The following is a 14,652-nucleotide window of genomic DNA, read 5'->3' on the forward strand; positions in this document are numbered from 1 at the left end:
ACTGTAGTATGGAAATCAATCTTATATTGGCATGTATAGGATGTCCTTATTCTCTTTTTTAATAAGCCTATGTGTGTGTGGTGTACACATGCCCCTCCCATCCAGTTTCTTGTTAAAGAAGACTTGACTGTTTCCAGCCTTCTGTTACATATAGTTAAGTATAGTGCTTTAGTGAATAATCTTGAATATAATGAACTTCATAGAAGCATGATTCTGTTCATCATAAAAGTTCAAATATAAATTTTTTTGGGCATTTTACCATTTTATATTAACTTGAAAATGCTGATTTTGGGGGGTGTAATTAAAATGCTACTTTAATGTTTGGAATTTTTAATGTTTGGTTTAATTATTGAAGGAAATAATTTACCTTGGTATAGTATATTTTTCTTTTATTTTTAAAATTATAATATAATTACATCATTTCTCCCTTTGCTGTCCTCCCTCCAAACTTTCATATATATCTCTTCTTGCTCTTTCAAATTCATGACCTTTTTCCATTAATTGTTGTTACATGCATAAGTGTATATGCATGTGCATATATAGTTATAAATGCAACCATCTCGTCTTATATACTATTTTATTATATACTTAGATATCCTATATGTATATAAATGTATATTTAATATATACTGTATTATTATATACTATTACTTATATACATATTTTCAGACTGATTATTTGATACTGGATAACTGGTTGGTGTTCTCGTCCATGGAGAAGACAGTTTCTCCTGCTCTCAGCATTCCCTAGTTTTCAACAGTGTGTGTCCTGGCTAAACTACCACAATATTTTAAAGTTAAATTATTAAATCTTTTATTTTGGAAATAGATTTTTTTATTTAGAGAAAAGTGGTACAAATGGTTCCTGTACACTATCAGCCAGTTTTAGATTCCTGTAATAATCTCCTTTATTTTACTTTGGAACCTGTGTCTTCTGTTTCTCTTGGTAGCATTATAACGCATATTTCTTATGAAAATGAGCGTCTTCAAATGTTAGCATTTTTACTTTCAGAACTATTACTATCCTTCACAGAATTTTCTCTTGAGTAACAAAGCAGCAAAAGAATGAGAATCTGAAAGAAGAAAATAAAGACTGAGAAAATAATACAGGGGAAATAAAATTATCTTGACACTTCCAATTCTGTATGTTTTCAGAGTTAACCCTTTGATGATGGATGACCAGTTGGTGTTCACATCCATGGAGCAGACAGTTTCTTCTGTTCTTAGTATTCCCTAGGGTCTGTGTATGCGAGGCAAGTGCTCTACCACTGAGCCCGGCAGCCCCAGCACCTTTCTGAAAAGGAAAGGGACGGGTGTTCCTTGCTTTGCCATGTTACCAGGCTGCACGTTCAAACTTAAAAGAATTAATATTACCAACTTGCTCATTATCATTGCTTATAGTTCAGTAATTGTTATTGCTGTTGGTCAGTGATATTTATTATTTATTTATATATAATGAGTTTTTGGAAGTGACTGAAAAGTTGGTTGACTGAAAAGACCAAGAATAATCCTGATTGTAGAGCTTTTGAAGAATCAAATTAATAAATTAATCAGTGGTTGCTTGGATTCACTGCACAACATTGTAGAACTAGCTTTGAACTTGGCTGCAGTTCACTTTCTTTGTAGGTTAGAGATGAGAGGTATGAACACTACCTCTGGCAAAGTCTTAAAACTCTTAAGAATCTGGGAGAGTCACTTTAAAGTCCTGATTACCCATATTCAGAGTGATTTGATTGATGGTTGTCAGGAAGGCACTGGTGTTGTTTCAGAACCTTGGAGAGTTCCCTACAGAGTTGCGCTTTACTTCTCTAATAGCTTTCAGTAGCTACCTTTAAAAGTTGTTTTAACCCTGAGGACCTGGAAAGTTAGCAAATTCTTGAAGTTCAGTGTATTTTACATTAGACACAATATTTATGATATTTTAGTGCACTAGAGTTGTGGTTCTCAGAATAGAGTCCTATAGGGTCATTTGGGAGTTAGAAATACAGACTTATAAACCCCACTCTGAACCTACTACTAGATTGCAAATAAGTGATTGATCCTAGTATTAACAAGTCTTCTATGTGGTTTCTAGTGAATGATGAAGTTTGAGAAACACTGGCTTCAAGACTATGTTGGTAACCATGTAAATGGGAGTGGTGTGTGAGAGATCGTAGGCAGATACTGTTTTGTTCTACTTAATGTGAGACTTGGATATATAACATTTATTGATACTAAGAGTGTACTGAATGTTCATACAACTTCTTCAGCTATGTAGTCTTGGATACTTGTTTTACTTTGAAAGTAGATCTGGGTCACATGACCTCTTGCTCAGTATCATGTTTGGCAATTTATATCTTGTGGTTAAATATACCCCCCCCCTTTATTCCTTTTGCTCTTTCTAAAACACCTTTGTATTCACTTTCTCTGTATTTTATAGTATTGATATGTTGCTTGCTTCCAAGGGGCACTTGCTATTGTATTGTACTTGAGGAGTCAAGTGTTAGTTGCTTTTAGATAAATTGAAGTAATAATGGCTTTGAAAAGTCATTAGAAAGAACTGGAGAGTTGGATAAAAGATACAGTCTGTTTAGTCTTTAAATATATGCTTCTCTTAAAGTACTGTTATAAGTACTCAGAGACAAGCCTTTAGGGACAAGATATACTTGTGTTTCTGTCTTACTTTGTTGCCTACAATCAGAGGGATTTTTAAAGTGGTTTCCATGGGTAAACATTTAAGAAATAGATGGATGTGATTAATACATTTTAATGTATTTAATTAATTAATTAATGCATGTGTTGGTGTTTGGCCTGTCTGTGTGAAGGAGTTGGATCTGCTAGAATTTGAGTTACCGACAGTTGTGAGTTGCCATGTGGGTGCTGGGAATTGAACCTGGGCCCTGTGGAAGAGCAGTCAATGCTATTAACCACTGAGCCATCTTTCTAACCTGACTAATATGATTTTTTAAACTACTATAATTCATAGGTAAATGTTGGAAATGTAGCACATGTGCGGAGATCAGAGGAAAACTTTGTAGAGTCAGTTCTCATTTTCTAACTTTACATGGCTCTAACTTAAGTTAGCAGGCTTATAAGCCGAGGACCTTGATCCGCAGAGCCATCTCACCAGTCCATGATAATCTTTTTAAATTGTCTTTGGTTAAGAAATACAGTTGGTAAGCTTAAAGATTGTTCAAAATAAAACAAAAACTATTTTTGACATATTGATATCTTTATTCCATTTTAATGTTTCAAAGACTTTCATTGCTGCAGCTAAGACTAGAAGATGTGATTAAGCCTCTTGTGTGTAATTAAATTGCCAGTCATTTTATGACCCTGAGGCCTGTGCTCAGCTCACCAGGGTTCTTAACCATTTTCTGAGCTGTAAGGTGTGGTCCTTCAACTCGAAATTATATAACTTTACTCTGTCAACACATAAATAAACTCATACGTCTGTCTTTATTTAACTTCCTTGCTTTTTTTGAAAATAAGGCCTCAGCAGGAGTATTCTGGCTGGGCCTGGGGATTAAACCCACATAAAAGACACTATTAAAAAAGCAGCATACAGATTATTACAGCTGTTTGGGGGAACCTCATAAGTAAATGAAGATCAGAAAAAAAAGTAGGTGGATCTAGGTACTGATGTACTGTATTGAGCAAACAATAGCAATTCTGAAAAAGGAATGGGAAAATGAAAGGCAGATAACAGGTCTGTTTGTAGCCTTACTCTTGGCTGTTTTGTTCCCCATCTTTGTTGGGTGAGGTGTCTTCACATGAGAGCTTTGTTTGCTTTGAGGAAGAAAAGGGGAAGGTTGTCGTGCTCTTCTTGGATCTTCTGCTTTCCAAGTATCTTTATAGTTTTGGGGCCAGTATGCCATATTTTGGGGTGGCATACTCTGTGTATTTTATACATTTCTCTGTATTTCATACAGAGAAAATAGTGCTAGTAAAAAGAGAATTTTAAAAAGTTCAAACTGGATTCCAAGAATGAGTGAGCACAGCAATACAAATTTTAAGACTTGATTTTTTTCTTTATTACATATTACATGAGCAACCATAGTTAATTGCATAGTTTTTCTACATACCTAGTGTTTTTCTACTAAACATGAAAAGAAGGACTTATGTCACTCTTTGAACATCTTGGCTCTGAGCTCTAGGGGCTGTTTGTTTTTAAGACACTTTTTAAACCTCTTTCCACCAGAATCTTCCATTTCTAAAGAAGAACTATAAATCATCCTACCCAATTTACATGGTAGCTAGTATTCTCTCTGTTGCGTGGTGAGATGAAATACAAAACACAAAACCTATTCTTGCTCTTTGGATTTGAAAAAAGGAGGGTTTGTATACATAACTAATACATCAACATACATAGTTATGTTTTTCTGAGTAAATTCAGAGAGATGGTTTTGTGCATTCCTACCAACAACTTTGTTGAGGCTGTTAGCAAATATGATGTTTCTTGCTCTCTTTTGATGTGTGTTCTAGCTCTCTTACTGTATGAAGTATATGTTCTACAAATGTGTTTCTAAGTTTTGATGATATGTTTGCTTTGTTGTAAATGTGATGGGTCTTTCCCCTCTGCATTGGCAGTGTGTTCTATGAACACTGCTACCTGCCTTCTTTCCTTGTTGTAATTGTCTGCCTGATACTTCTTAGGAAAGGAAAACAGGAGAGGTGGTTCCCCCACCCCTAACCCAAACTCCTTTGGAAGGGAAGCTGCTCAGTAGTATTCAGTACCCAGTAGTGGTTTAAGTTCATCACAGAGAAATCAAACTCAGAAGTCCCTCTAGGTAACTTATTTACTGTGAGTAATTCAAGTAAAAGGTGACTTACAGAGAAACCTAAAATAGATATGGTCAAAGTAATTCAAAGGATACAATTTTTTTCTAGCATTTCCATACATTTTTCCCCCTGAGCTGGGTAACCGCAAGGTGTATTTGTGAAGAAAACCCTGGTAATCACTAGGTTTCCTATTCAGGTATGTTTTTACATAGAACTTGGTCATCCTTGAAAGCCTGGAAGCCCTTTGCCTGTTTTATCATCTCTCTGCAACCGTAATATTTTTACTGCAGTTTTTGCAGCATTACAAGAAAAGGCAGAGGGAGATGATGATGGGCTAGAACATGCGAGGTGCTTCTGAAGGTGGAGGAACAGCAGTGTGAATGTGCTTGCTGCCATAGGAGTGACCATGATGGTAAAGAGTGAGGATTTATGGTGGCCAATATATTTATGTGTTTTATTGTTTAATATACTTTTATTAAAGTAGTAAACCATGCATCATTATGGCCAAATTGGACAACCAGTTTAGTGTGTATGCATATATAAATGTAAATTTTTGCTTCTGATTAGATACAGTTTTCTCATTTTATTACTTATTGATTGTGAGGTTAATAAATATCACATTTACAAAGGGTACTATTTAGGATTGTATCATTTAAAATTTTTTAAAATTTATTTTAGATTCATTTAGTTTACTTTATGTGTAGGAATATTTTGCCTGAGTGTCTGTATACCATGTACATGCCTTTTGGATCCCCTAAAATTAGAGTTGGGATTTGTCTTTGCCAACAGAGAGGCAGAAAGGGTCATTATTTTTGCAACAGAATATTATTTTCTGCTGTAGTTGAAACTTACCATATTTAATTTAAAAACATGATTCTTGTATATTTATTATAATGGGCATCAATACAAAAATGAGCTGTAACATTGTATTGTACTTTAATTACTTCACTTCTGCAAAATTAGACAATAGTCTTGATCAACTAATGATAAAGAATTGAATCATAGAAGCTGTCCATATTGCTTGATTGCTTGCTCAGTTGTTGGCATTATGATAGGTGCAAATTATTTTATTCTTATGAAAATTTAATGAAATACGTAAGTTTATTGTTATTGTTTTGTAGCTGTTAATCTTTTGTCTAGCTTTATAATTTTTGTCATTTCAAAAATGTTATATAATGGAATATACATTGTGTAACTTGTATAATTGACATTTTTTCTTTTTTTTATTGGATATTTTATTTATTTACATTTCAGATGTCATCCCTTTCCCCCTCCCTAGAACCCCCTCACCCCAATCCCCCTCCTTCTTTTTGCTTTTATACCATTTTAATTAAATGCAAGTATTAAGGTCAGTTCTAGGTTGAGGGACTAGCAATACGATAGATGCAAATAGCAATTCACATTTTTCAAAGTGATGTCTGTTTCAGTAATTTGCTCTTATACGTTGTTGACTGTAAGCCCATTGCTGTACTCGTGACTGCTTCACTACTGGAAGACATTTTTGGCTATTGTGAATAAATGTGCTATGAACATTTGTGTTGACTTTTAAATTTTTTAATTATATTTTAAAACATATTATTCAGAGGGAATAACTGTCAGAACCCAGATGTGGAGGTCAGAGGACAACTTTTTGGGTCAGTTTTCTTCTACTTTTACATGGGCTCAGATTGTCAAGCTTGTGCAGCAGGCACTTTGACCAAATGAGTCATTCTGCTGGGGTGCCAGTGCTTTTACATGAAGGTGTTTCACCTCCACTGATGGCACCTCAGCATGTCTTTGATGCAGCCAGTGTTTTGAGTCCACAGTTTTCTGAAGAAGCCTTTATAAATTAACTTTCAGGCTGATATTTGAGCAGAAAGTGGTTCTTTAGCTACCCTGAAAGAAGAAAAGTCTATCTTTATAAAGATTTTCCAATCAGTCTTGTTTTCAAACTCACACTCATCTCCTTTGAAGGAAATGTGATTTTACCTAACTCCTAGATACAAAGGAGAAAGGGGACTTCCTGATTTGTACTGTGAATTTCAGTGTTCTCTTACCTGCTAATCCATGACCTATAATTCTGAAACATTATTTTCACTTCATTCTCATTAGCTCTAATGACTTGCCATTTGTTTTTATAAGAATGGAATTTTAAGACAAGCCTCATGATCACCTGCCTTATTTATGTTCATGTTTTTGTTGGAGGAAATCTATCATATATACTTTAGACTCCAGATGTTTGAGTGAGTAGCACATCTATGGTACAGTTCCCTATGGAAGTGTGTCAGATACAGCAGAAGGGTCCAGGGCAAGGGAGACATCTATATAAGGATATAAGGATGGTTTGTGCAAAGAGTTCTGAATTCACAAACGAGTGGAGACTTGATCAGTATGGGGTTTGTTCTTTGGAAAGCCTTGATTTTTTTTTTTTTTTAAGCTCTCTGATAATCATGTTCAGTAGTCATAGAATACGTATGCTACACACACTGCTGCACGCTTATGTAAGAAAAAAGAAGACTGTGAATAGATAAGGGTTGTATTATAGATCAAAAGCCATGAGATGGAAACTAAACTAGAGAAATAGAATGTTTTGGTGTCAAACAAAAAGGAGGAGCAGAAAATATTGACTGCTTAAAATACTATATTGAACAAAGTACCATTTCTTTCCCTTTTCTACTTAAAAAACTGGTAAACAGACATAGCTTTAATTAGTACTATTAGGTAAGAAAAAAGTATGTGTCTTAAAGGACACATAATTTATAATTGAGACCTACCTTAGACACCCTTATCACACTACTTGTTGATGGGTCAATGGGAGAGAAGGGGGCAGGAGGGAAGGAAAGGAGGAAACAGGGGGAAAGGCAGAACAACCGGTTAAGTTTTCCCTGCTCCACCAGTGATTACCATTCAGTGGAGGCCGGAGAGGGGGGAAGGGAGGAAGGGAGGATGTCTTAGCTTGGTTTTATTGCTGTGAAGAGACACCATGACCGACTTATAAAGGCAACTATTTAATTGGGGCTGGCTTACAGTTTCAGAGGTTTAGTCCATTATCATCTTGGTGGGAAACATGGCAGCTTGCAGGTAGAAATGGTGCTAAAGGAGCCAAGAGTTCTATAACTTGATCTGAAGGCAGCCAGGAGGAGATTAGATTCCACCCTGGCCGGACTTGAACATATACATGAGACCTCAAAGCTCTGGTTCCACAGTGACACACTTCCTCTAACAAGGCCACACATCCTCCAATAAGGCCACACCTCCTAGAAGTGTCAATTCCCACGGGCCAAGTATATTCATACTACCACAGAGGACATAAGAGAATAAATTTACACCCACTTAAGTTCTTCCAAATCCACATGCCAGGAGGAAACTGTGAAGGACTTAGAAACCAAGCTAGTATTACCATGCCTGGAGATTAGAGAGGAAAGACAGAGGAAGAGAGTAAATGTTTCTCTGTATCCTACAATATATAATGAGCATGATATTATGTAGTAGTTAACAATCATATTGATAATGATACTTTAAAGTGATGACAGCAACTGCCTGTCTTTGTTATGTGCTCTACTGAATTGGATTCTCCTCATTTTATACCATGCTTAGTTAGCTGTTTCCTTCTGAAGCCATATCACCATATTTCAGCTGTTGGAAATCTGGTCTTCCTGGTTTTCATTCCATTATTAGAGACTTGGGTATGAATATGGTATAATGCTAAATAACTTTGAAAGGCATTCCTGGCTAAACTATGCATATGTTCCCAAAGCTAACACCATTCAATGTGTAAATATGTCATATATTCTGTCAAGAGACTATCCTGATTTCTTTCCCATACAGTAACTCTTGCTCTTCTTACAGAAAGTAACCACACTTTCTTGGTGGACACTGCAGGGAATTTTCTGCTTTCTTTCTGACTTTGGTTTCCCTTCTCAGTGTGATTAGTCACACCTTTAAATCCTCTCGTGTTTCCCCTTTTGTTCATTGCTGATACTCTTTTACCACAAGAAATCTACATGTAGGGAGAGACATACACCCTTATTCGTTTGTCAGTGCCTTTTTAAAATTTTTATTATTTGAATTATGATATAGTTAAAACATTTCTCCCCCTTCCTCACTCCAAGACCTCTCATATTTTCTCCCTACCCTCTTCAAATTCATGGCCTCTTTTTTTCACTGATTGTTAATATAATCATGTATGCTTATGTATATACATAGATATTCCCAAATAAAACCTGTTCAGTCCATATTATGGTACTTGTATGTATGTTTTCAGGGCTGACTGTCTGGCACTGGGCAACTAATTGGTGTGCTCTTTCCTGGGGATGACTATTTCACTTGCTCCCAGCATTCCTTAGCTGCCTGTACGGTCAAGGCCTCCTGGGCTTTCCCCCATGTACTCTGGCAGTCTGTTGTGCTTGTTCAGCCCATGCCTGGGCAGTCATGCTGATGTGGCTTTATGGGTGTATTTTCTGACATTCCTAAGAGGCACAATCTCACAGCAAACTCTCTGGTCCTCTGGCTCCTACAGTATTTCTGCCCCCTCTCCTTTAACGTTCTCTGAACCTTAGGTACAGGAATATTTTGTGAATGATGCCTTACTTTGTGTCAGTCTGTTACATCAAGACATTTCCAGCCTTTTTGTCTCTCCTCTCCACCTCCTTTTCTTATGTATAGGGGGTGTTTTCTTTTTTTTCTTTTCTTTTTTTAAATTGGCTGACTGTCCTATAACACTAACCCATTATTTTTATCATTTGTTATGTAGCAAGAAAAAAAAATGTTATCTGGGCTTCATAAACTAAGATATCAATAAACTAAAAAATAATAATCTTATAGTTTAAAAGAATGTTTTTATACTGTATTTAACAAATGCTGGTTTAGTCAACAGCATTTAGTACTCATTTTACCCCCGAGTACTATGAAGGGGTATGTATGTATGATGAAAACAGTGACAGCCTTTACAAGAGAATCCTCCTTTTTGTCTGATAAAATAAAGAACCCAAGTATATAGTAAACAGAATGCTGAAACCCATATACCTGGTTTGCAAACAGTAGGAAGTCTAAATCTCTAACAATTCTTGTACAGTTTTCAAATAAGAACAGTGGTAATGCTAGACTAAAGGGGTGCTTGTGTAAGTCAGATCTCCTGTCGATTCTCACTATTAATCTTTCCAAACTATTTCCCAGCTTTTCTTGTCCTTTCCCCTGTTTCATAAGCAGGGGTGCAGGCTTTTGTCAGAATAGAGTCTAGATAGAGCAAATAGGAGGTGAAGGAGCAACAGGTAAGTAAGTAGGTAGGTGTGCACAGATGGCCATGCACATTTTATATATAGCTCTGCCCCTGAACCTGTGGGGACTTCTGTTCACTGTGCAAAGTAACATACTGAGTTACTGCTGCTTAGCACTTAGGCAAGCCTTTCTTTAAAATAGCTTTGACTTGTACCGGCTACCTGGGTAACTTGTTAGTCTGCATACCAAAGGTGTTTTATTGTGTGCAGCTGCAAATAGCATTTTCTTTGCAGAAGAAAGAGTAGTGTTTAATAATCTGTATAGTTTATAGGATCTGTAACATCTCATTGAGTTTAATCTGAAGTAGGTTGACTTTTTGAAAGCTTACTTGTAAGTAAATGATAATCATGTAATTAATATAATAAAGATAAGAATTAAGTTCACCAATAACTAAGAATGTCCTGACTTATTAACATTATTATGTAGGATGTAATACAAGTTAAATTCATTAATTTCAGGATGTGAGACTTGTTGGAACATAAATCATCTCCTACATAGAGAGGCTGAGACAGCCATTTTAGTGGGTAGATAGCACATTGGCCATGGCCTGGTTCATAGTAAGTGCTATAAAAGTTTATACATCTTGGCTAACATTTATTTTTATTCTTATTGTTACTGTTGGTAAAATAGTTTAAAGAATTAGAGTTCCAATCTTATCTGTAGTGACTTGGTTTTATTAAAGTTTATGAGCATACACCTTTGTTTCTACTGTCACTGTTAGGAATTACCTTTAAGAATGATGTGCTAAATCTGTGAATGGTACCGATGTGGAGGATAGATATATTTGGGTTCACCTTCATATGTAGGCAGCATTAAATAACCAGCATGATGGTGATTGGTCTTTCTTAATGCTTTGTTCTAAAATCTCACCAATTATTTTCAGTACATATTTGTGTATGTTAGCCTTTTCAGTAAAGACACGGATACATATCAGAGGGAAAATTATAATTCTCTTTTCCATTCTTGAACTCCTATCCTGATAACCTCTCTTGACCAGAAGTAGATAATTATCAGCAATTTCTTTTTTTTCCTTCAAAAGTGTTCTGCACTTATGTATGTATGTGCACCTAGGTCCTTGCTATACCTCGGCCTTCTGGCTCCCTTTCTTTTTCTTTGCTCACATCACGTGATCATGCCTGGGCTTTGGTTAGCATCTTGAGTATATGCACACTTCCATTTCTTTTTCTCTGTAGACTGTTTATTTTGCTTTTTTTTTTTAAACTTCTCAAGGTGCACAATTAATACTTTATATATTTTTTCTATGTAAATTTATATTATTAGAATTACCAAGTTTGAGAGTGTATTTTAAATTTATAATTTCCTCCTCACAGCCCCAAAAGAGCTTAATATCAACTTTTAAATCTTAGTGTAGTTGATGACAAAAAAATACTGTTTGTGTCTGTTTAATTTGCATGTTTAAAAGTACATTGGTATTTACTGTCCACTTAAAATTCTTGGCCAGTGTTTTTAAGGTATTAGGGTTTTTCTTACATTTCTGAGAAGTTGTAAGAAAAGTGGCCCTTTATATGTTACTTTTTCCTTGGTTCTTTGTCTACTGATTTATAATTTTTTATGTAAAAATTTAAAATTTATATAGCAAATTATTTTAAATTAGTTTTTGTGATATTTTTAATTTAAAACTGTCCCTATAGTTGTTCTTGTAACTTCTTTTTATATTTTAGTGTATGGTTTTTTTCTTGAATGTTGTGATATGTAATTTATTAGCTTCACAAGAGTAGGCTTTAGCCTTAACTTGTTTTGTAACTAGCCAGCTATTCTGACACCTTTAAAAATTATTTTTATTTTACATTTTATCTTCAGTGATTTACACTTTGTGCTGTGTGCTAAGCTTAATTCTGGATTTTTCATGTTATTCCATAGTCATCACAGTGGCATGCTCCTCTCTTATAATCTGTTTTATAGTGTGTCATATATGGGAGATACTTTACAAAGTGGTTTTTCTCGGTTGACATTCTTATTCCATATGTAAAGCAATATGCTTGTCACTGTACAGTCTCTCAAACTGTCTGTGGAACTTCATAATTTCATCTCAATTTGAAGAATTTCTCTGTTTCTCTTCTAGCTTTTAACCTAGACAACGAACAACCAGATTATGATATGGATTCAGAAGATGAGACATTATTAAATAGACTTAACAGAAAAATGGAAATTAAACCTTTGCAATTTGAAATTATGATTGACAGACTTGAAAAAGCCAGTTCTAACCAGGTACTGTACCACATAGAAGTGTCTCTTTATAATTAAACAAATTAACACCTTTGCGTCTGCTTTTCCAAATATGTTATCTGAAAGTGCTGCATTGAGTTTCTTTTTCTTTTTTTTCTTTCCCTTTCCCTACCCTCCCCTTTCCCCTCTCCCTCTGCCTCTCTCTCGGCATCCTAGAATTTCTATTTGAACAAAATACTTCATAAGTTTTTGGATAGGAGCTTAGAGAATACTGTTGTGACTTCCTCCCACATGGGTAAAAACATAATGTCATAAAGCCTTGATCTTTGCATAGTTACTATGTTTTTGATATTTTAGTAACTAATTTTATTTAATTGGGTATCTGAAGTAATTATCTTAAATCTTGTTTTCAGTTGCCTAAATTTATACAAGTTTCTATTATTTTTTAATGAATTTTACCTTTAATACCATACTCATTACAGTGTTGTTAATACGAAATTATTCACGAAGTAATTGAGAAATTTCTTTAGTGAGCTGTTTTAATTTCACAAGGAATTTAAAATAATGACTATCTTTCTAGAAAAATTAGACATCACATGTTAGGAGGTTTTAAGTATTTATCCTTTTGACTTAATGACCTCATGTCTAGAATTATTCTGTGGAAAAGTAACTAGGTGGCTGGGAATATAGCTCCGTGGTGAAGCTTCTACTGAACATGTGTAAGACCTGGTAGCCTCTCTCTGTACGAGAGAGAGAGACAGAGACAGAGAGATTTGCTTGTAAGATGGAGGATGGAGTATAATGCAGCTATTAAACTAATGAGTTTAAATGGTGACTCATACCATGGACATTGTTTATGTTTCTGATTTTGAAAACAGGATATAGAATTTGTTTAGAAAACTGTGGTTTGTTTATTACATTTGGAAGAAGATACAACAAAATACCAACAATGGTTGTATTTGGATGTGGAAATTTGGGGGGATTTTTGTATTCCTTATGTTATTTTTTGTCTTGCAAGCTTGCTATAATATAGGATGTATTGTTACATGATTAGATTTTTAAATAAACTTTTTAAAATTATTTTTGGTATACCTGTGTGGTATATTAATGTAATAATTACTCATTAGGAATTTAGGGATATAACAAAATTACAAATAATTATACAATAGGTTCTTAATTTGTTTTTTGGTTTTTTGTTTTGTCTTTTTACCAATTTATAAAAGTCAATTTCCCCTACAACTTAAATTCTTTAAATCTCTAAGGTAATGTGGGCTGTGACCCTTTAGGATCAGTCCATAACAGAGCTTTAGCATTACAATTCACAATAGTAGCAAAGTTACAGTTATGAGCAAGCAACGAAAATAATTTTATGGTTGAGGTCACCATATGTGAGGAACTGTATTAAAGGGGTAGAGCATTAGGAAGGTTGAACACCACTAGTCTAAAGTATTAGCAGCTCTTCAGAACATTTTCAGAGCCTTTCCATTGGGAAATTACTTAGCTCTACTGTTAGCCAGTCTTCCCTTTGTCTTGATAGAAAATAATACCCAGTGTTCTATCAGAAGAAGCACACTTTGAGTCTGAGGCTAAAACTTAGTTGAGAAAGTGCCTGGAATTTGATCCTTAGCATGGTCATACAACCAGGTGTGGTGATGTGTGCCTGTAATCAGAGCTCTTCAGAGGTAGGTGGAAGTATTACAGATTCATCAATTGACAGGATGGCAAATTTAAGATCAGCCTGGGAAACATAAACCATGTTTTAAAGGGAAGTGGGAGAGCATTCTTCAAGTTAAATTTTGTAGTATTAAGCCTACTAATATTTTAGATATCTTTTTTATTAGATTCTTCTTTTTCATTATCAGATTCACTAGATTTGTGCACACAGTTGTCATGAGTTTATATCCATAGGTATCAAATAGTTTCTGGGGTCCTTTTATATACAGATGTTCCCAGCAAAGTTAGGCTGGGCTAATCTTTTGGAATTTATTCTATTTTCCATAATGGCTTAGAAATTCACTTGGTATGGCTAAGATCATATGATCAAATGTCTTCTGTTCTGTTGAGTGGTTTACTTTCTTGGTGTCTAGGCAAACAAATAGTTGATAACACTGAATGAGACAGATGACAAGCTTATTCAAGTAGGAACAGGCTAAACAAGGCACACACACACCTGTCAGTTCACTGTATGTCTGCTCAGTGCCATCTTGTTTTCTCTTTGCTTCGGAATGAGATTCTGGGATTTAAAGGAGTTGCTGAGCAGAGTACTTGATAGCACTTACTTAAAAGCAGAGAGGTAATAGCAGAAGTATTATCAAAGGACTGTGATAAGATCCTGTTACCAGAGCTAAGAATTTACAGACCCCAAAGGGCCATCTGTCCTCCTAACTCCCTGCTCTATTACTTCATGGATCCCTTGCTCTTCCTTTTGGGGGCTGCCATAGCCTCACAG

At 35.2% G+C, this 14,652-nt stretch overlaps 1 protein-coding gene across 2 annotated transcripts in view; it reads left to right on the forward strand.

Moving 5' to 3' along the window:
- The window catches only part of Epc2 (enhancer of polycomb 2), an 89,433-nt gene that overhangs the window by 39,974 nt on the left and 34,807 nt on the right, over positions 1 to 14,652 (forward strand). For both annotated transcript variants that reach the window (XM_034495753.2, XM_034495754.2), the window contains exon 3: positions 12,100 to 12,245. In XM_034495753.2, coding sequence (XP_034351644.1) covers positions 12,100 to 12,245 — 146 coding nt within the window. The remainder of the gene's footprint in view (positions 1 to 12,099; positions 12,246 to 14,652) is intronic.

This window comes from Arvicanthis niloticus, chromosome 2 (genome assembly GCF_011762505.2).
Source record: "Arvicanthis niloticus isolate mArvNil1 chromosome 2, mArvNil1.pat.X, whole genome shotgun sequence".
Classification (NCBI taxonomy): domain Eukaryota; kingdom Metazoa; phylum Chordata; class Mammalia; order Rodentia; family Muridae; genus Arvicanthis; species Arvicanthis niloticus.